The sequence below is a fragment of the Corylus avellana genome, chromosome ca4 (genome assembly GCF_901000735.1).
Source record: "Corylus avellana chromosome ca4, CavTom2PMs-1.0".
Taxonomy (NCBI): Eukaryota; Viridiplantae; Streptophyta; class Magnoliopsida; order Fagales; family Betulaceae; genus Corylus; species Corylus avellana.
This window is the reverse complement of record NC_081544.1, coordinates 27,280,731-27,303,787: the sequence shown is the minus strand read 5'-3', so window position 1 is coordinate 27,303,787 and position 23,057 is coordinate 27,280,731. Positions and strand designations below refer to the sequence as shown.

Here is a 23,057-nt window from a genome sequence, read left to right as displayed (position 1 = left end):
AGGACTAAGAACCAGATAGCAAAAGGTGCTCCTAAAGATGTAATTACAGTCCAGTGATCCCCCGAAGTTTGAACTTCACAGAAAATAATCGCTTCTCAAATCTTTTAAATAAGTAACACATTCTACTAAGTGGTAATTGAAAAAGTTGCACAGTTATGATGCACCAACTGCATGCAAGAAGTCCTATCTTTTGACTAAAAGAGAAAAACAAACATACATTCACAGTGTGGATATACTGTGGAACTCATATATGTAAATGTTTGTTTATTGCATTGTCAAGGATGCGATTACGAGAAAAAATTGTAACCGAAAACTCAATAAATATGAAAGACATGAGTTAGCCAGGACACCATTAACTGTGCAGCCAAACTTCTCATCGTTCTTGTCCCCCATTATATTAGCGTCAGCAAAATAATACCAATTGATGTGGATAAGGCACCAGAAGGAAATTGAAAAGATGCAGGTTGTTTGTACGTGAGATATATGATGGCCAACTGTTCATAAAGTTAAAGAAGGGTTTGGATTTACCTGCCATGGATCCGTCGGTAGGATATCTTCTTTGCGCCCCTTTGTGCTTTTGAGTTGATATTACCTATCAAAAAAAAAAAAAAAAAAACCTCTCATGTATAGAGGATATTTGTAGTTTTTTTTTTTTTCACCTCCATGAGTAGCACCACCCATTTTTGTCACCTACACTTCATATATTTGGTGCTTTGAGTTGGTTTAAGGACGAGGAGGGAACAAGTGATCCATATGTGGTCATGCAAATATTGGATGGACAGGTTGCCAAAAGCAAGGTCAAATGGGGGTAAGTTAATCATATTTTATGAATTTTTGGAAAACAAGAAACTTTAGATAATTCTTCATGGATCATGGCTGTTCCTTGCTTAAAAAATTTTGGTAATATTGTTGAAATGTTGTGCATTTGTATCTTTTGTATGTATATGTGATTTTACTGATATTGCTTCTCACTCGAACATATATAGTATCTAGAGTTTGTCTAATTTAAGTTAGACAAATATCTAGATAATGTTGGGAAATGCCAGAGGTGAGATTTTAGAAAGTTATGATTCACACTATATGCTGTTTTATGCAGTAGTGTACGTGTTGCAAAAAGGTTTTATATTTTATATTTTTATTTATTTAATTTGTAATGTTGATTTATTCTACTTAGATTCCTTTTATATCTGTGATTTCATACTGAAATTAAAGGGAGAGTGTGATTTTGCGGTTATATTCTCTCATTTATGTGTGTTCATTTTTATATCTTTTGAAAACCCTCATTACACCTTTTTGTAAGTTATAAGTCAAAAAAGCTTTCCTTCAATGCTATATATTTTTACCCTCTCATTTTAATAAGATTGGTTATTACTTATAAAAACAAAAATATTTTTACCCTTTCACTTGGTGATGGTGAAGGAACCGGAGGAATTTTGAAGCTTGTATAATTACTATATTTTACTCATTTGCTATTGCTTATCAGAAATTTGTAAGGGCGCTTGTGGCTTTGTAAAATCAACTTGTAGATGGGAGTACATTCTTAACTATTGACAGAAGAATCAAACTAGCTCTTCACATTTGTCACTCCTTCGAATGTGTAAGAATATTGTAATAATTAGAGCCTTGAGTTGAAATACATGTTTCATGAGTTGTAACTCATGGGACATAAATGTCAAATTTAACAGATGTAGGAAAGTCGTGGAAGACTACTTTGGATTGAACGCTTACTTACGTTTGATTATATCTTCAAGTATTACATGATTACAGGACAAAAGAGCCTACATGGAATGAAGACTTCACTTTTAATATCAAGCAGCCTCCAACAAAACTTCTCCAGGTTTGTATCCGTGCTCATTGATAATATTATTTACCCATATAAAATGCACTTGACTACATATCTAACTCTCCACCAATATTTTTTTCTTATAATTATTCCCTTTCTTTTTAGCGAGTGTCTTAAACATGTGAAAATTAGAGGTGACAAAGTAACCACTCAAAAGAAGTGGAGTGTTTCTTTCTTTTAAGTGGTTGTCTGAAAAAGGATGACAGAATTACAGAAATGAGTTTTACGTTATCAAAAAAATCATCAAAGATTCTTTGTAACTAACAGTTCTTCCTCTTTGTTACAAAAAAAAAAAAACAGTTCTTCCTCTTTTAAGCTGTTCTCTTGAAAAAGAATGACAAAATTACAGCAATTGATCATATAGGAACAAAATCTAAAGATTTTTCCTTATAAAAAGTGATAGAAAACATATATTCTTTTAGCATTTCTTAATATTTGAAGCCTAGTAATAGAGTTTTTTTACATAATTCCTGTTTTTGCCTGATGAAAATCTCCCATATCATCCTTAATTTGATGCAATTGAGTTACTCATTTCAGGCCGTTGAGTTATTTTGTTATAGTTCATCTTTGAAACTTCAGAGGGATGAAAGAAACGTATTTTAGTATTTGTTATCCTTAGACAAAAGTTTCTGTCTTTTAAGTGACCCATTCTTGATGTGTTTCCTAATAAAAATTAAAACGAAGGTTTTGTTTGGTTCGCGAAATATGTAGTCCATTGAAAAAAGAATAGCTACTACTGAGAATAGAAGAGTATAAAATAAAATAGTTATTCATATTCCATAGTTTGGTAACAACACATATGCAAAAATTGGAATTAAATCAAAATTACAAAAAACCATTTTTTTTTCAAACTCATATTAAAAAAAAAAAACCTGAAATAAATTGGGGTGGTCGGCCACCCACAGAAGCTGCCACTTCGCGGCCACCCCCGACGACCCACGGGGTGGCTGCGACCACCCCAAAGGAGCTCCGGGGGTGGTTGCACCACCCCCAGACGTCTCGGGGGTGGTCCTCACAAATAAAAAATTATATGGGTATTTTTGAAAAATGTATTCCATTCCTTAAGGATTAGATTAGTGGCTTAACTAATCCTGTATGTGTGAGATTAGTAGTTCCATGAGTATAAACTATTCCCAGAAATAGTGTATAACCAAACAAAGGAATAGCTATACCGTAGGATTAGCTATTCCTTTCCCGGGTCTATTCCGCAAATCAAACGAGGCCTAAGTTTCTTTTTCATCTCTAGAAAATACAGTGTCAAAACTCGAAATTCTAGTTCTGCACCATTGTTTTTTCCTGTGAAATTTGTCTTGAATCTTCATATCAGATAATTTAAATTCCATTCAGAATACCTATCTTGCAAACCGGGTTTAGCCTCTATTCTAAAGTAATTTACTAATTCACTTCTATTTTCTTGAACAAACACTGTTAGACCAACTGATTTGGCTAGTGGTTATCCCTATTGAGTAGCTTAGTAGTGCATTTTTTATTTATTTTTTTAATTTTTTGTTTAAAATGTTGGGTTAAATTTGACATTAACATGTCTGATCGATGTAATTTCCTCTTATCAGATTTGCATTATTTGTTTGCATATGTGTCTTTTGTACTATGTTGTATATTGTTCACATAACGTTAAAAGTTTCAAGCTTAAATGGAGCAACTATTCTTGAGAAGTCATCTTTGAACAGAGACTTATTGACCTGTTCATTACATCTGATATCCAATATTTCATAACATCAAGAATGGGGGTCTTAATATCAGCTTCACTGCTCGCTTTACATGCGTATGGGATGGTCAAACTTGAGGATCCTGCTTGGATGAAGTAATTTATAAGATGCTGTAGAATTAAAATAGGAACTGCACAATTGAGGAGCAGAGTTTTATATATATAATTTTGAGGAGACAGTAATCATATGAATTTTGCTGCATTAATTTGATCATGATCAACAACGGGGGAGTTACCTCTTACCATTTATTTTGAAAACTATTAAGTACTCTTTTTCTGTTTGCTTTAATTGAGTTCAAATGAAGGAAGGTCATTTTGGTAATCAACAAATTTTTATTTATTTATTTTTATTTTGGCTCTCCCCAACCAAAAAAAAAAAAAAAAAACACTTTCTATTTTGAAGACGATGTATTAAGTAATGTCCCGTTAAAGAGTTGGATTTTCTAAGGTAGACATACAACTTGGGACAGGATATGAATTAAAAATCTGCAATTTCGTAACTGTCATAATCACCCTCATTATCATTATCATTATCATATTGTGGTACTTGTTAGAGAAATATGAATCACCTTATAAATTTGATGAATACATTATGTCATTATACACGCACAGGGAAACTATGTCATGTGTACATGAGTTATAAGTTTAGGCTTTGATTAAGTAGTCAAAAGAATGTATTTTACGATTATATTGTTGTTGAAGTTTACCTGTGTAGTTACTTCACAACTTTGCTTCTTGTTTTCTAACTTCTGGTGTTAAAAATTTAGGTTGCAGCTTGGGATGCAAACCTTGTTACTCCACATAAGCGCATGGGTAATGCGGGCATCAGTCTGGATTGCCTCTGTGATGGTGAGAATCTAACCTAACACTGGCATATGTTGATGGTTAGAATTAATATATTGTCAATCTCGCCCTATTGTTTAATTAATTGGGTTGGAATTGTGCATCCCAATGTTTAGAAAATGTGTTATGTTCCTTATTGTAGTTGTGTAGTCACTTGAACAGTCAATTAAAAATATTATAGATATTTAAACTTTCTTTTTTCAGACAAGTCATATTTTTGTCCGAAATTGTTGTACAATTAAAAAATATTATAGATATTTACACTTTTTTTTTTTTTTCTTTTGTTACGAGAACAAAAATACTCAATTTCTTTGATAACAAGCTTACCAATGTTCAGCAAGTTAGTTGGATGTAAGGCTGCAAAATTTCCTTCTAATACGATCTAACAACAAACATGTCCTTTGCTAGGCAATTCACATGAAATAATAGTGGAGTTGGAAGGAATTGGTGGTGGTGGAAAGATACAGCTGGAGGTAAGTTTCCATGGTATACAAGAAAATTTACAGTAAGTTATCAGTTCTAGGGGCCAGAAGGACTTTCAAATACCCCTTTTTTTAGTAAGTAAATCAATCTCATTGAAAGCACAAAGGACTTTCAAATACCTTTCTTATTGTTAGGAGAATGCAAACTTAGTTTGATCAGGGTCCATACTGCAAAAAAGAAAAAAAAAAAAAAAAAAAAAAAAAGAAAAAGAAAAAGAAAAAAAGAAGAAGAAGAAAAAAAAAAAAAAGAAGCTGAAGAAGTTCTTATATAAACCTAAAATATTTGGTTATATTTGGATGACATAGTGCCTTTTGACTTATAGTGCGAAAGACATACTATTGATTTGATATTGTTGTGAGTGCATTTGTGAGTGTTATGTCCCACATTGAGAAAATATAAAAGAAAAGAGTGCTTAATATACCTAAAGTGGACCTTAGCCCATTAGCTTAAGCTTTTGGGCTAGAGTTGCGTTCAACTATGTATATTAATATCCTCTTTGTAAAAACTCTGTCACCGCTTTATCTCTCAACAAATGGTATTAGAGCCATGGTTACCTTCCTGAGACGGGTTTAGAGTTGTGTCTCCAAGTTGTGTCTCCATCCTGACTTGAGATACTCTTGAAAATGTAAAAAGACTCACAAGCGATGGGAAGTTGGGTCAATGTGAAGAGACTAACAAGTGAGGGGGAGATTGTTGTGAGTGCACTTGTGAGTGTTGTGTCCCATATTGAGAAAATATAAAAGAAAAGAGTACTTAATATACCTAAAGTAGACCTTAGCCTATTAGCTTAGGCTTTTGGGTTAGAGTTGTGTTCAACTATGTATATTAATGTGCTCTTGGTAAAAACTTCATAACTGCTTTATCTCCTAACAAATATGCATACCATGTCAATTAGATGTTATTCTAGTCTTACGAGAGAAAATTGAGTGCTATCAGATTTGATATGAATCAAGATCTCTTGAAAGAAACAGGCTTGTTCATGTCTTAGAAGTTCTTTCACTCATTGGATGATTGCCAGGGGTGTTGTGGTATAACATAGGTAAACTACTTGTGTCTTTACTTGGGATTACCTATAGGGTTGTTGTTTAAGGCACAAGAGGCGTAGAGTGCTACTATTTGAAGGTGGAGAAGAGATTAGCAAAGTGATAGAATTGTATATTTCAAGAGGTGGGAGAGTGACACTGATCAAAAGCACTCTGCCCATTATCCTTATTTCCTGGTTTTATTTTTTTATTTTTGGAAAAGCCTCCCAAACTACCAGCCGTTTTCGATTTAGCTTTCTAATGTTCCAAAAGTGATAAAGTAGCCCCCAAACTACCAAATAGTTGCATTTTGGCCACTCCGTTAGTCAACACCGTCAATTTGGATGAAAAATGCAAAATAATGTCGTTTTGTTACGGGTGAGTTACTAAAATGCCTTTTTATGATTTTTTTTTTAAAATTTTTTATTTTATTTTATATTTTATTATTATTATTTTTTTAAAAAAAAAACAATCAGGCAAAACGGCACCGTTTTGCTTGAAATTAGGGTTCCCCTACCCTAACCGTTTTGGTTAGTGGTAGGAATTAAAACAAAAATCCCCTACCCAACCGCCCAACAGCTCTTCTTCCTCACGACAACCTGCAATTTTTTTAGGGTTCCCTTACCCAACCCATTAGTTACACAAATTATTTGTGTAAATAATTTTCTTTGTGGGCATGCATGCTCACACCACAAAAACCATTTTCTTTATATTATTTCTAAATATGCAGGAGGCCAAGAAGAGGATTAAAGAAAGAAACCCATTTCATTTCTGATTCATATTCACTTCATTACTAACAACGACACCGTTTTTGTTACCAATGGCCATGGCCATGGCCAGTGTGGTGCTCTGCAATGAAACATCACAAAACAGAGCATTGAGCAAGTGGGAAAGCCATAGATGGAGAATTTAGGAGGTGTGACCTGTTTGAGATGAAAAGAAAGCCGGAAAACAAAAAGAACCCCAAAACAGGAGAAAGAAAAAGGAGGAAAAGAAAGAAAGAAAGAAAGCGAAATGTGAGAAAAGAGAGAGAGAAAACAGAGAGCAATCCCCTCTCTCCCCAACCCCCATAGAGAAAACAGAGAGCAATCCCCTCACGACAACCTGCAAATTTTTTAGGGGGCAATGAGAAGGTTTTATGCTTTCGCATGGAGGTTGGGCAGTTTGAGTTTAATGGGTTGAGTAAGAGAACCCTAAAAAATTTGCAGGTTGTCACGAGGGAGAATAGCTGCTGGGCGGCGTGGTAGGGGATTTTTGTTTTAATTCCTACCACTAACCAAAACGGCGGGAAGGATAAGGAAACCTAATTTAAAGCAAAACGGCGCCGTTTTGTTTGCTTGTTTTAAAAATATATATATTTTTTTCTCAAAATGGCATTTTAGTAACTTAACCTTACCGAAATGACGTAGTTTTAAATTTTTTATTCTATTTGACGGTAATGACTAACAGAGTGGTCAAATTGAATTATTTGGTAGTTTGGGAAACTATTTTATCACTTTTAAAATATTAGGGGGTTAAATCGAAAATGACTGATAATTTGGAGGGGTTTTTTTTTTTTTAATATTTTTTACTTTACATTTTATATTTTTTTATTTTTATTTTTTATAAATATTCCTGTTTAAGTAGCCAAGAGTTTGGAGAAGTTACAAAAGGGATTTCTTGTTGGAGGCATTAGGGATGAATTAAATATCAATTTTTTTTTTATTAGTAGATGAATTAAATATCATTTAGTTGATTAGAATGTGAAATGGTCTCAGATAAAGGCTGTTGGATTGGCTATTCACAAACTGAAACCCTTTAATCAAGCATTGCTAGGGAAATGGTTTGGAGGTGGGTCACAGTTGCGAAATATGGGAAAATCTTGGGTGAGTGGACTTCGGAAGAGGTAAGAGGACCCTATGGTATGAATTTGTGGGAGAACATCAGGAGTGGGACCTATTTTCTCGATTTGTTTGTTTCAAGATGGGGGGGGTTGGTGATGGTGGTTCAATTCTGGTACGATAATTGCTGTGTTTATGCTGCATTGGAGGATAGATTTCCAGGCATATTCTTGGTTGTTGTGGATGAATAAGCTTAAGTTGAATCAGCCCACGCAAGCATGTGAGCCTTGCTTTTCCCACACCAAGAGGATGTGCATGCAATGTCATAGTTAGTGGAGCATTCTAAGTTCAATAGCTCCCTTCAACTGTCTTAGAATGCGCGCTCTTTACTTCTCTTCAATGGCTGATAGGGGCGCCAAAGTCGAATCCTTAAACCCCTCACACGAGACCCCCACCATAGGACAAACATCCTTATCACAATCCAAATCCCAATCCAAGGGCATGGCGGGGGGAAAAGCACCCAAAGGGTAAGGGAAGTCTCCGTCCTCCCAATCCCAAAAATCGTCTCCTAGATTCCACACAACTATCACCGAAGACGGACCAAAGCCTTCCAGCCACTTCTGAGATTGGATCAAACCAGTCAACCTGAAATCCTCACCCTTGTCAGCAGCTGGAGTGACGGAGGAGCAACCACCCAAAGGGATGGGAAAAACTCCTTCCATCCCATCTTCCTTTACAACTAGAGCCGATGATGAAGCAACCAACACTTCAGGTGAGGGATGAGAATTAACCTGCACTGTGGGACTTGGCCCGAAAAACCCCGCCAAAGAAAACCCCACGCAGGAGGAGATTTCCAAACATTTTTGGAACTTCTTCAAGCTCAGTCTTATCAAAACAATTGTTTTACTTACCATATAATTAAATGCTGAATGAGGATCTTCTTCGTTGATCTTACTCTTTAGCCTTCATCTGCTGTTTTTGTGACCCTGTAAGCTTTACTTAATATTTCTCTAGCTTATCCTTGATAATGGTGAGGTTTCAGGTTAAGTACAAAACTTTCGATGAAATTGATGAGGATAAAAAATAGTGGAAGGTCCCTTTTGTTCTGGAATTTCTTCGGAAACAAGGTTTTGAGTCTGCTCTGAAAATGGTTGTGGGCTCTGAGTCTGTACAAGCAAGTCAGTTCGTAAAATATGCTTTTGCGCAATTGAAGGCATTCAATGATGCAAAGCTTTGGAAGGGTCAGTTTTCAAGTATTGACAAGTATGACTCAAGAGGACTGGGGAAGGTAAATGATTCTATCGTGTCAGACATGGCTTCACAAATGGATAAAGATTCAGAAGGATCTTTTAACGGCACAGGCTACAACGAAGAGAGCAAATTAGAGGATTTTCGTGCAGATAATGGTGGTATGGAGAATGGAGATGCCTTGGAACCAGTGACTCCAGTTGGCAATTCGGTGCATTCAGATAAACTTTTTTGGAGGGACTTTGCTCATGTTATCAATCAAAATGTTGTTCAGAAATTTGGTATCTCTGTTCCTGAGACACTAAAGTGGGATGGATTTGACTTATTAAGTAGAATTGGCTTACAGTCACAAAAAATTGCCGAAGTAGGTTATATTGAATCAGGGCTTGCAACTTCAGAAGGTCCAGATAGTGAGATTGATAAAAAAATTGGCTCACTTGGCATTAGCGCAATTCAGTCTTCAATACCAGATATTAAAAAATTGACACAGGATATAATGAGGCAAACTGATTCTGTTTTAGGGGCATTAATGCTTCTTAACGCAACAGTTTCTCAATTAAAGAAGGATGGACGTCCTCAAGGAAAGAGTGAAACAAAAGAAGAGGCTTTTACCAAACTGGAAGATAATAATGAAGTAGGATATTCCGAAAGTGAGAAGCTTTCCAGCTCAAGCAATGGGCCAGTGGTGGATGAAAGGAGAGCTGAGGAGATGAAAGCACTTTTTTTAACTGCAGAAAGTGCCATGGAAGCTTGGGCAATGCTTGCCACTTCACTGGGCCATCCTAGTTTTATTAAGTCCGAGTTTGAGAAAATATGTTTCTTAGACAATGCATCCACAGACACACAGGTGAGCTTTTATTCCTCAGCAGGGAGTTCACTTTTCTTGTAATATTTCTCTGAACTCAATGGAATGGAATATGTTACCTCAACCCTTTTTTTTGATAAGTAATCAATGGACTTTATTAAAAGCGTAAGGCGCCCCAAAGTACAATGAAAGTAATGTTACTTCAACCCTAATAAGTGGTGAAATTTCATCATTTGAATTTAAGAAATGTATATTGTAAATCACTAAAATATAGGGGTTGCAGGTTGCTATTTGGCGTGATTCTGCAAGGAGAAGATTAGTAGTCGCTTTCAGAGGAACAGAACAAGTAGGTTATATCCCGTTGTTCTCCTCAGTGGAGTTGGGTTATTTGGCTCTCAGTTCAAATTGCTCATTTACTTATTTTTCCAGGCACGATGGAAGGACTTGAGAACTGATCTGATGCTTGTTCCTGCTGGGTAATATATTATCTACCCAGGCTACAAATTGTTAAGTGGTTTGTTAATTTTGTTCCTTTTAAGAGCCTTTTTCTGTCAATGTATCTAGTTTTATTGTCTGCATTTCTTGAAAACAGTGCCCTTACTACATTGGTGAATGTGGGCTGCAATTGAGAGATTGCCCATTGCAGTATTGTCATTAGCTGAATAATACTTGTAATATTTAGAGCAGAAAACACATCTTGTTGTGCTTCTTCCTACCAGAATCATCTTTTTTTTTTTTTTTTTTTTTTTGTCTTATCTAACAAACATTTTTTTTTTTTTGTAATAATGTTACCCTAGCACTGAGGCTTCTGATTGATTTATCTGACAATTTTTTTTGTTGTTGAGGTAATTCCATGAAAAGTATCACCTATTATCTATGTTTTCTTACGCTGATTCTTATATCACATATGCAGGCTAAATCCTGAAAGGATAGGTGGAGACTTCAAGCAAGAAATTCAAGTATGTAAACGAATGGTAGATTGAATTGTGTTAATTATTCATCAGATGCACCATGTGTTTACGACTGTTGTTTACTTTAGTATAAGTGATGGTGGTTTAATTATTTCAGGTTCACAGTGGTTTTCTAAGTGCATATGATTCGGTCAGGACAAGGATAATTTCTCTAATTAAACTTGCAATTGGTTGTATATGTAAGTTGTTCTCTTATTCAACTTTATTCTGAGCGTAAAGCTAACATCTTTATGTTGCATGAGAGAAATATGTTAAATGGTTTATATTGTAAAAATTTGATAGGTTACTCAACTTCACGTTTATGTCAGAAATGTTCTCTTGAAGTTTCATTTACATGACATGTTTGACATATTTCAATTGTTTTAAATCAATGAATGCTTCAAGTAGCTTCTGATCTAATATAAGCCATAATATCTTGGATATTAGAAAAATGTTATATTTTCAAACAATATGTGTGTTTTTTTATTCATATTTTCCCCAAATTAGTTTTTGGTTTGAACATGTAGCTCTTAGCTTGATCACCATCTTCAACTACTATTGTTGACAACTGAGAACTAACTATTGCCTGGCATAGAAAGGAAAAGAAAAAACTGTATTATCTTTTGAATTTGTATTATCTTTTGAAATCCATGTCTCCAAAGATTTTTATGAAAAGTGAAAAAACTGTGTCAACATTAGGAAGCATGACTTACTAATTGTCATGGATAGTAAAGCCTGGTACATACTCACGATGCTGGAAGATAGAGAGTGTTATCATATTGTTGCAAATGTAGAAAAATGCCAGAACTCTGCCTATATATGTATTTAATAAGTGCAGCTTGCCTTCTAGAAAGTTGATAGTGTTAAGTTCTTCAAAAAATGATTAATATATCCCCAGTAAATGTTAATTGGTTGTCGTATCAGGAAATTAAATCTGTTGACATTTCAGGTTTGTCTGAAATAATACTTACGAACTATAGAAGGCTAATAATACATTTAGTTTATGATTAGAATTTGATAGAAGTTACTAGATCTTTGTAGATTAAGAAACTTGTTTCTTTTTACTTTTTAGTGAAATTTGTTTTGAGAGTAATGGCAGTGGAACTTGATTATCTATTTTCTTCTTTTTTGTGTATCAGGCGTGGGGCAATCTTTGTGACTATGTATAACTTTGGCTCTCCTAGAGTTGGTAACAAAAAATTTGCAGAACTTTATAACGAGGTGATAAAAATTGATATTATCTTCAAATTTTTCTCTCAATTTTTTGCTTTTTCATAGAATTTTACTCTATGGCTCCATTGTTTGTGCTGGGGTGATGCAGCAAGTGTGTAGAAAATTAACTTGTTACACTCTACTTCTACAGAGTTAACGAAACTAAGGAAACTAAGAGATTTTAACTACTTCTAAGAACAATTGAGAGACAAAACGTCTGAATAGTTCTCATTAACAAGCTTTCGCCTTTTATTCAAGTAAAACCACTAAAATAAGCCCAGATGTAGACAATTACTACTGGACCGTTACAACCAACTAACTAAGAAAACCCCATGTCACTTAACGACATCTCAACCTACCCATCTACAGAATCCAGCCCATTAGACATAAGGATGCCAGCTGTATAGCTATTTAATAACAGCCTTCAGCCACGTGTTCTCTTCCTCTCCCTGTCTTCCGCACGTAGCATCATCTCCACACACCTTCCACTTCTTCCTTCCCCCCACTTCCAGACTACTTGCTGAAAAGATCTGTTACATAACTATAAGAAGGAAGACCGAGCAAGCCTGATTGCAAGGCCATAATAATCAGCCAAGAAAACCCCAAATGTTCGGCCAAAGGTCTGAACTTCAATGTAATCTAAAAAGAAATTCAATAACAAGTCTGATGCAGGATGAGAGATGAATAATTGGGTCTTTCAGTTTTATTTAGGTCATTAGTATTAAGTTTATGTTTCAATAAATGAGTTTTGCCCAAAGTCAAATTTGGGTTAGGGTTTAGTCAATGAGTTTATATAAATTTAAATTTGATGAAAACGAATTTTGTTTTTTAAAACCAAAAAAAGGAGTTTGAACGCTTCAGTTTATTCTACCCTTTTTTAATTCCTGAGAAGTTGGGCTTTGACCCAAAATTTTATGTTCCTATTTTCCACATTTCAAAAAAAATCGAGGTCTAGTTTTGTTGAAGCAGGGGAAAATGATGCAGGATGAGAGATGCTTCTTTTATTCTTTAGGTTATTATTTATGTTTTACTTAATTCTTTAATAGTTAAGGGTGTTGTCCCCAAGGGGTAGTTCAATCGGCTGTGTACCATGCCTCATGAAACGGAGGTCACTAGTTTGAATCTCCCACCCCCTTCCCTTGTGTGGACATGTAATTCAATAAATGGGTTTTGCCCAAAGTTATATTAGGGTTAGGGTTTAGTCATTGAGTCTATATATATGTGTGCTTTTGTACCCCAATGGAGACAAATTGGAATTTGATGAAAAGAGATTTTGATTTTTTGAGGTGTGACTCCTCTTCTTCCTCTTATTTGGTGGGGAGACTGCCAAACTCTCATTCTCTTTGAACTGTGTGACTCAGTCCCCTTTCTTTTCTCCCCTTCCTCTGTTCTTCTTCTTCTTAATTCGGTTGTCCTGCATCAAAGTCTGCTTCCCCAAAGGCTACAACTTATTATATCGGAACTTATAAAACCCCAATATAAGTTAATCCCAAACCTTTTACCAGGCTTAATCTCAGTCCTATATTATAACTTAAAGCAAAATGAAAAGGAAAAATTACCCTGGTTAAACCAAATGCCACAGTTACCAAAAGCTACAGTTGTGTGATCAATATCATGCTACAATAATATGAACAGTATTCCAGCTTGGAACAACTAATAATAACAGGGAAATATGCATGGCAAGATGCAAGCAGAAAATTAGTTCTTGGTCTGCATCTTTCGAACTAAATTCGGCATGAACTGAAGGGCAAGCTGGCCTATATCATGAGGTTATCTTCTGATGGAAAGCATGAGAGCTATAGTTCATACAACCCTTTTCTGCTTTTTCATTGGTGATTTTACTAGTTAGTAATATAATATGTAACATGTTTGTTGCATCTTGTAAGGGTGGTAACCCATATTATAATACTGCAGATATATGACACTATGGTCAAGGGCTTTGGGATTCCTCTAGTTCTTTTATTTTTCTATTCTCTTTTCACTTCCATCTTCCATGTTGCTGACATTATGTGACTATTAAAAACATTAGTTGATCTGTTTATTTTTCATTTCATTATCTTCTCACATTTTTATATATTTTTCTATTTCCTAGTTCATCATTCACCTTTGTTTCTTTATTCGAGTAGGGTTTCACTACGTTACAGTGCAGAAAATTGCTTCATCGTCTCTGCAATGATCACTCTTTCATACTCTTGCATTAATTTCTGTTCCTGTAATTCTGACAGAGTTTGGTTCAGATCTCTGGCTTTGGATTTTATTATTTTTGTTGCATGCTGAGGAGACTTATTATATGCTAGAGCAACTAGTCATTCATTTAGATTTTCAAAAGCTGTTTGGAGCTCTGGATCCAGTCTCTTAAGTTCTGGTTTATGAATGTCGAGCAAACTAGTCACTGAGTTGACTAGTAAAATGGCTCAATTAGTTCCTCATGCAAAAATACGACACTACTGATGCAGCGTGACAAAGTGGAAAGCCGAATGTACAAGCACACAAACTCATAACTCTTCCACAAATCCTAATAAAATCAAGGAAGTGTAGGAAAATTGAAGAAAAATCACTCTTTTAGTGTTTCTTATTGAGAAAACTGAGAAATACAACTTATGGTCTGCCAGGCCATCCTTATTAAGCTTAAATAGAAGTAGGGTCACAACCCTGAAAAAAGAAGTGCAAAACTACCCTTATCGCAAGTTTGATCAAGGATCAATCAAACAAAAGATCGCATTTTCAATCAATCGAACCATCGATCAAACTTCTCGAGCATTTCTACCAGTAGCATCTCTTCCTCTCGATCGAACGAACTGTCTTGCTCGAGCAGCCCTCAATCAAGTATCAATCCAACTCTTGGGTACTTGTTAAATCACAAGTACCCCTCCCTAGACACCCTTCTTCTGCTTAAACGTTTCCATGAAGTTGTTGCTTAGTTGATCTACATCAGACACACACACACATGCAAAACACTGTATTATTTTTTTGTTTTTTTCTTGGTAAGAATATTGTGATGCTCTTTATGCATCTGCCTCTTATATTTGTCTTTTATTACATTTTTGGTGAATGCTTACACAACCTTCAGTACTTACATTTGCAGAAAGTTAAAGATAGCTGGCGAGTCATAAACCACAGAGATATTATACCAACAGTCCCCCGCTTGATGGGTTATTGCCATGTAGCTCAACCTGTTTATCTAGCTGCTGGAGATCTAACAGAAGCCCTGGTAGCGGTAGGTAGTTTGTTTTGGTCTATATACTGGCCAATTATTATTTTTCTTTAGAGTTTTATAATGTATAGAAAACACAAGAAGCTCTATAATTTGTTATCTTCATGGATAATTTTGGTATTTGCTATTTGTGTTTTAACTTTATTCTTATGGATGGAATAAAATAAATGGTGTCCTCACTTGTTTGTTGATGTACAAGCTTGAAACATTGACTAACTAATTGATTTGATTCCAGAAAACTCTGTCAGCAACAAATATGTAAATGTCATTTTTGAGAATAACTCAACTGGCCTTGTTTACTTGGTCAGCAATGGTTATTATTTTAGCATTTAATAAAAATTGGTTTTTACCAAATGAGTACTTGGCAGTATCTATGCTGTAAATTGGTTTCCCATTATACAAAAGTAAGTGAATGATACAAAACAGATACTAATTAGTAGCTAATTGGCACATGCTACCCGGAAAAATAACGCAGCTAATTAGCTAACTAGTGGCTTGCATTATTAGCTAATTAGTGTAGTACATGCTATCCAGGAAAACATGGAGCTTTCAGGCGATGGTTACCTGGGTGATGTACTTGGAGAGTCCACGCCAGATGTTATTGTCAGTGAAGTTGTACGTTTCTTCTTATTTATTCTCTTTTCCAGTGTACTTGTCATGTTCTGCATGTCTTGTTCTTTAATATCCATCAACGAATTATATGCTGTACGTATATAGGGTATGTATATATTAATGTTTTTGAATGCACTATATGTCTATTGACATATCATGATATCTACCAACATTTTTGCAGCAAGTTGGTGACAGTATTATTAATATATTTTTGCTAGCATCACCATGACATCAATTAGGCACAACTAAAATACAGATTAAACTTAATCCCCCCTCCCCCCCCCAAAAAAAAAGGAATACAAATGGAGCATGCTAAACAATGACCGTATTGACTGGTTCAACCTGTTGAACCATGAATTGGTCTCCTTTCTGTTCCAATTCACCCCTTAAATTGCTCTATTAGTTGAATCAGCTGCTTATGTTTATCCTTTGACAATTATTTATATTGATTTTCTTTGTTCTTTTTGCTCCTTTTAGCTAGCTGCTTTCTCTTGTATACTTCATTTGTACTTGAGGGCGCCTTATGCTTGTAATGATATATTTTGATTACTTATTAAAAAAAAAACATACTGAATTGAATTGAACAGGAACAGTTCACTGGTTTAACAAGATTGAACTGGCAAAAGAACAGGGTGCAACCGTCTAATTTTATCAAATCTATCAACTTTTTAAAATATAAATTTGGCATTCTTTTGGTCTTGAAATACTCAACAAATCTTGTACTTTTTTTTTTTTCCTAAGCCATACCAAGGGAATTGGGTAAGAGATAAATGGGATTAACGGAGTTGAATAGGAGAATGGTTCATAAGTATAACCCACAAACGTACCTCATCGAGGCAACTCCTGACTGGAAGAGGACCCGTGGTGCTTATAAACTCATCCGTCTCCCGCTCCTTGGCCGATGTGGAACAAACTCTATTTTTTTCTATGCAATACCAACATAATTGGGTAAGGGGAGAATGGCACTAATGGAACTGAATAGGAGAAAATGGTTCGTAAGCAGGACCCACAAAAATAACCCATCCAAGCAATTGATGACTGGAAGAGGACCTTTGGTGCTTATAAACTCATCCATTTGCTGCTCCTTGGCCAATGTGGAACAAGCCCCATTTTTCTCTACACGATACCAAGGGAATTGGGTAAGGGGAGAAATGACACTAACGAAGTTGAATAGGCCAGATCGAGTATAATTGAGATGTTATCAAACACATGCAATAGAGATTTAATCCAATCTACTAGTACTATACCCCTTATTTGTAATAAATTATTGTAAAATATGTAATTTGAGATATAGATGGAAATTGATATAAATTTGTAATTGAAATAATGGTTGAATATGAAATATTGGATTGTAATTGGTAATTGGATATGTAAATTAAATCTCTATGGATGAGATATGATGAACAAGGAATAGCTGAACTCGAGAACAACTCAGTCTCCAGAATTGGAACTACAAGAATGACCTAACTTCTTTCATACCCTCTAATGAACTGGGCTGCTTATATTTATACAGCCAACATTCAGTTACACATTTCTAACTTCTAACAACCATTCTAACAGAAAACGTATTACAATTAGGCCGAATTATTATTTAGTTATACCACTGAACCCACTATTATTATATCTCCACTATTATATCTTTACATTTTTTTTATTCTAATCAAAACCCTAAACCCTATTATATCCTTACATAATTGAGCAAGGATGTGGCATAATCTCAATTTGTTTTTATTACCAAAGAGAGCTGAGGATTTAAGGCGTTCTACTTGTAGCAGCTGCAGTATATTGATCATATATTATATATATTTTTTTTCTTCCGAGTTTCAACAATTATATGCTATTTTTAACAATATCACTATGCAAATTCCTTTTAACCATAATAGCTCTCTTTCCAGTTAATTATCTATATTCTTGTTTATCTATATTTCTACATTTGGAATTTGGAAAATTGACATTAAAAATTTAGCCACTATCTATGAAAACGAGGATGCTGATCATATATGAGAACATTTAATAATTCTAAGTTACGTATACCCACGTATACGTACCTGCCCCTCAACCTCCCTTTTCCACCCTTGAAAGGGAGGAGCATATTCTCCTTTTTCTTTTTCTACAAGTCAATACAAACGTCTCTATTGATTAAGATAGGATAACCAACCCACACTCCACACTCGATGATTTTCAACTCTATTGTATTGACTATTGTAGAGAGGAGACTATGTGGTTCAAATTGGCATCATCAAATTCCAATTTAATGGACCCACGGCCATCCATCTTGTGATGGAATCATCAAATACAGAGGAAATTCTCACTCCAGTGATAAGCTAAATGGCAACCATTTAGTGGTGCACTTTGTCTATGAAGAAAATACAATGAACACCCATCATGCAATTTCAATACCATTTACAGATTTGATCTGTGCCCATGTGTGAACGGATTGATTCCAAAATAGATGTACCAACAACCGCTCCGGAAATAGCCAAGGAGAATGGTCATGAATATATGCATATAAACTGTGTACGAATTTTCTTGTCTATAAGTACCCTGTGCAGTGCAGGGATCAAGCCTTTTCATCAGCAAACCAATCTCACCCCACAGCTAAAGTCATGTCAGTTTTGCCTAAGCAACCACTCTCTAACCTGCTCACTCCACTTAGGGTCTTGTTACCCATCATCATCTTCATCTCTTTTAGCCATGATTCTTCTGCTCTAGCTTCTTCCTCTTTGACTTGGAGAAAAGAAGAAGCAGAGGCTCTTCTGAGATGGAAAGACAGTCTTGACAATTCAACTCAAATGCTCCTCCCTTCCTGGACCCTTCTTCCTTCCCACAATTTTTCTGCTTCTTCTTCTAATAACCCCTGCAAGTGGGATGGAATCACATGCAATGAGCCTGGAAGTGTCACGCATATAAACATCACAAGCAGTGGTTTGAGAGGTACGCTTGAATGTCTCAACTTCTTATCCTTCCCAGACCTTGTTAGCCTCGAGCTTTCTAACAACTCTTTTTATGGAACCATTCCACCCCATATCAGTAATCTTTCCAAGCTCACTCACCTAGACTTGAGTCTCAATCGGCTCTCTGGAAATATTCCATCTGAGATGTGTCTGCTGATGAGTCTTCAGTACCTTTATTTGGATGAGAATGAGATAAATGGATCTATACCTCGGGAAATGGGAAATCTTCATTCTCTAATGGAGCTACATTTGCCAAAAAACAATCTCGTAGGTTCAATCCCTGCTTCTATAGGAAACTTGACAAATCTCGTACTTATGAATCTGGGTGTTAATAATCTATCTGGCCGCATACCTTCAGAAGTAGGCAATTTGACCAAGCTCACATACTTGGATCTGAGTATCAATCAATTTTCTGGCCACATCCCTCCTGTACTAGGAAACTTGAACAACCTTACAACGTTGTTCCTGTGTGTCAATCAGTTATCTGGCCACATCCCTCCTGAAATAGGAAAACTCACATCCCTGCCTAACCTAGTTTTGTTTATGAACAAACTCAGTGGCTCCATTCCTACAGAAATCTATAATCTTACATCTTTGGGAGGTTTTCTAGTGGCTGAGAACTTCTTGTCTGGCTATTTACCACAAAATATATGCGCCAATGGGGCACTTGAACAATTGGCTGTACATGAAAACAACTTCTTCGGTCCTATTCCAAAGAGTTTAGAAAACTGTACCAACTTAGTCAGAGTTCAAATGCACAGAAATCAGCTTGAAGGGAACATGTCGAAAGATTTCGGCATATATCCAAGACTGAAATACATCAATCTGAGTTATAACAAGCTTTATGGTGAACTTTCGAACAACTGGGGGCAATCCAAAAGCCTAACAAGCTTGAGGATCTCAAACAATAGAATTTCAGGTACAATACCACATGATCTTGGTAAAGCAAATAAACTAGAAGTGCTTGACCTATCCGAAAATCACCTAGTAGGAAACATTCCAAAGGAATTGGGGGCCTTGAATTTATTATTCCTTCTTAAACTGAATAATAATAAACTTTCAGGCAATATTCCCACGGAAGTTGGAAAGCTCTCCAGTCTTAGTCAACTTAACTTGGCAGCAAACAATCTAAGCGGATCACTTCCCAAACAATTAGCACAGTGCTCAAAACTCACAGATTTGAATTTGAGCATGAACAGGTTTTGGGGAAGTATCACCCCACAGATTGCCAATATACGCAGTCTCAATAATCTTGATCTTAGCCACAATTTGCTCACAGGAAAGCTTCCATGGGAGCTTGGATATTTACACTACTTAGCTTTGTTAAACCTGTCCCACAACTTTCTGTCTGCCTCGATCCCATCCACTTATAGTGAAATGTTAAGCTTGACATCCGTGGACATATCATACAATAATTTGGAGGGTCCTCTTCCTAACAACAAAGCTTTCAGCAGGGCACAAATAGTAGCACTAGAACATAACAGAGCCTTGTGTGGCAACAACACTGGTTTGCAGGCTTGCCCCTCTTTGTTGAGCAAAAGACCTGGTGGAAAGATGAGCCTCCGAGCCGCGATTTTGATCACAGTCTCTCTTTTGGGCACCCTATTTCTTTTATATATCATTGCAGGAATATATTGTGTTGGTTTCAAAAAAGGGAGAAAGATAGATGATGAGCCAAGGGATGCAGAAAATGAAAATATGTTTGTGATATGGAGCTATGATGGGAAAATAGCACATCAAAGCATTGTTGAAGCAACAGACGCATTCAACTCAAGATATAGCATTGGAGAGGGGGGATGTGGAAGAGTTTATAGAGCTGAGCTACCAAATGGTCTAGTTGTTGCTATGAAGAAACTTCACCAATCAGAGGATGGCATAGTGGCTAACCTAAAAGCCTTTAACAGTGAGATTACTGCTTTAACAGAAGTAAGACATCTGAATATTGTAAAGCTTTATGGGTTTTGTTCACATGCAAGATACTCATATTTGGTGTATGAGTTCTTGGAAGGGGGAAGCTTGAGAAAGATATTGAGCAGTGAGGTTAAGGCAATGGAATTGGACTGGATTAGGAGGGTGAAAGTTGTAAGAGGTGTTGCCAGAGCTTTATCCTATATGCACCACGACTGCTCACCTCCTGTTATTCATCGAGACATATCAAGCAATAACATACTGCTGGATTTGGACAATGAAGCCCACGTCTCTGACTTCGGCACAGCAAGGATTTTAAAGCCTAACTCATCCAATTGCACATCATATGCAGGCACCCTCGGGTATTCAGCTCCAGGTAAGCTTTGTCCTCACTAGTCGCTACTCACTCATAAAGCATGCTCTCTTTAAATAGTATGAAGCATTTTGAGATAAACCCAATAATAAAACCGTGCATGCTTGACCTAAAGCAAACAATATCATATCCATATATACCATTTGCTAATATCTTCTTTGCAGAGCTTGCTTACACAACGGAAGTGAATGAGAAGTGCGATGTTTACAGCTTTGGGATGGTAGCATTGGAAGTGATAATGGGAAGGCATCTAGGCAACTTCATCTCCTCCATATCGTCGTCATCATCATCATCGACAGTTTCCCATCAAATCACATTGAAGGAAGTGTTGGACCAACGCCTCTCACCTCCAAGGGGTCGAGTAATCGAGGAAGTGCTCTCCATTGCAAAGATAGCATTTGCTTGCCTAAATGCCAGTCAGCAGTCCAGGCCGACAATGCAACAAGTCTCTCACAAGCTATCAACAAATAGGCCTCCTCTGTCAGAGCCACTAGACGTCATTACATTAGGACAATTGTTGGATATCACAACTTTAACTCTCTGAACGACAATATGATCAAAATGCATTCTATTCCACCAGTTATTAATTAACATCCTAGTACTGTTTCTTTTTATATTCTTGTTTTTGATCTTTCCTTCTACTCTTTAATTTCTTTCTTGACACTTATCAGGGATTCCAAACATATCTCAGCTACCCCACTTCAACTTTAATATCTACACAATCTAAACATGCATATTAATATAACATCTTCAAATCATATCCTAATTCAAAAGTTCATTTCCTATATTTAACAAACTTTAATAATAAGCATAGTGGTCATATTCATTACGATCAGAAACATCGGACTGCATTTTGAGAACCTTGAACACCTGCTACATTAATTGCTGCTAGCTACGACAACTCTTTTACGCTACTTTCATCCACGCCCTTCATTTTCCCTTCATCAAGCTTTGCGCCCCCTTTCAACACTCTTCCCTTCTCCTTTCAGTTGTATCCCTAAATTTTCTATGTCTCCTTCCTTCCATCTTCTGATCGAAACTCCCCATATCTCTCACCCTATTCTTCCTTTCACGCTTTTACCATACTCAACCCGACTAATTTTAGACACATCTTCCTCATCCTCCTTCCATCCTCCGATTTCATGTGCCACATGGGATCAGCATATGGGAGGAGAATGATAGAGTGATTTATAGAATTACTCTATTAAGCCATTGATTTTTTTATTTTTTTTTTCAAGATAAACCCACTGTAGTGTGTGTGTGTATATATATATATATATATATATCTCTCATGTTGGGCAATATTAATTTTTTTTTTTTTTTTTTTTTGACATGTCCGCACAAGAGGGGGGAGGGGGATTTGAACTTGTGACCTCCACTTTATTAAGTGTGGTCCCAGCCGATTGAGCTACCTCTTGCGGACATGTCAATTAAATATGTTGGGCAATATTAATTGTAATCGTTACAATGATATATTGTGAAATATCAATTAAATAGTGAAACATTGTAAATATTTGATAAACTTATATATGAATATTTCGTTTACTAATTAAAATAGTATTTTAAAAAAATTGATTGTTTGGGACCTTAAATGCGATGACAATTACAATTTACAACCACAAAGAATTGTCGCTAAGAGCGTTATTAATAAACTCTTTATTAATTAATTAAAATTTGGCTAAAAACCCAATTTTTCTTGTTTAACTAATAGCTATGCAAAAGACAAAAGTATTAAATAATATGGTTAAATACTATTCTAGTACCTGTGGTGTGCACCAAAATCAAATAGCCACCTATGTTTTCAAAAATATCACAAATGGTACATGTAGTAAGCCAATAAACTCACTTGGTATCTTTGTCAAGATTCCGTTAAGTTTTTTAACGGAACGCCACATCACTTGTATACGTGGGCGCCACATGGCGTGGTACCTAGATTTTTGGGTGCCACATCATATTTTATTTTATTTTAAAAAAAATTAAAAAAAAATGTTGGGGTGGCCCCATAGGGGGTGGCCGGCCACCCCCTATGGGGTGGTTCGGCCAC

At 35.9% G+C, this 23,057-nt stretch overlaps 1 protein-coding gene and 1 pseudogene across 1 annotated transcript; both read left to right on the top strand.

The window, feature by feature from the left end:
- The first annotated feature begins 469 nt into the window (after nt 1-469).
- LOC132177742 (uncharacterized) overlaps nt 470-23,057 on the top strand; it is a 34,963-nt pseudogene continuing 12,375 nt past the window's right edge.
- Nucleotides 18,385-21,557, top strand: LOC132177116 (MDIS1-interacting receptor like kinase 2-like). The gene is made up of 2 exons (XM_059589335.1): nt 18,385-21,016; nt 21,178-21,557. Exons 1-2 carry the CDS (start codon nt 18,385-18,387, stop codon nt 21,555-21,557), a joined length of 3,012 nt encoding a protein of 1,003 aa, XP_059445318.1.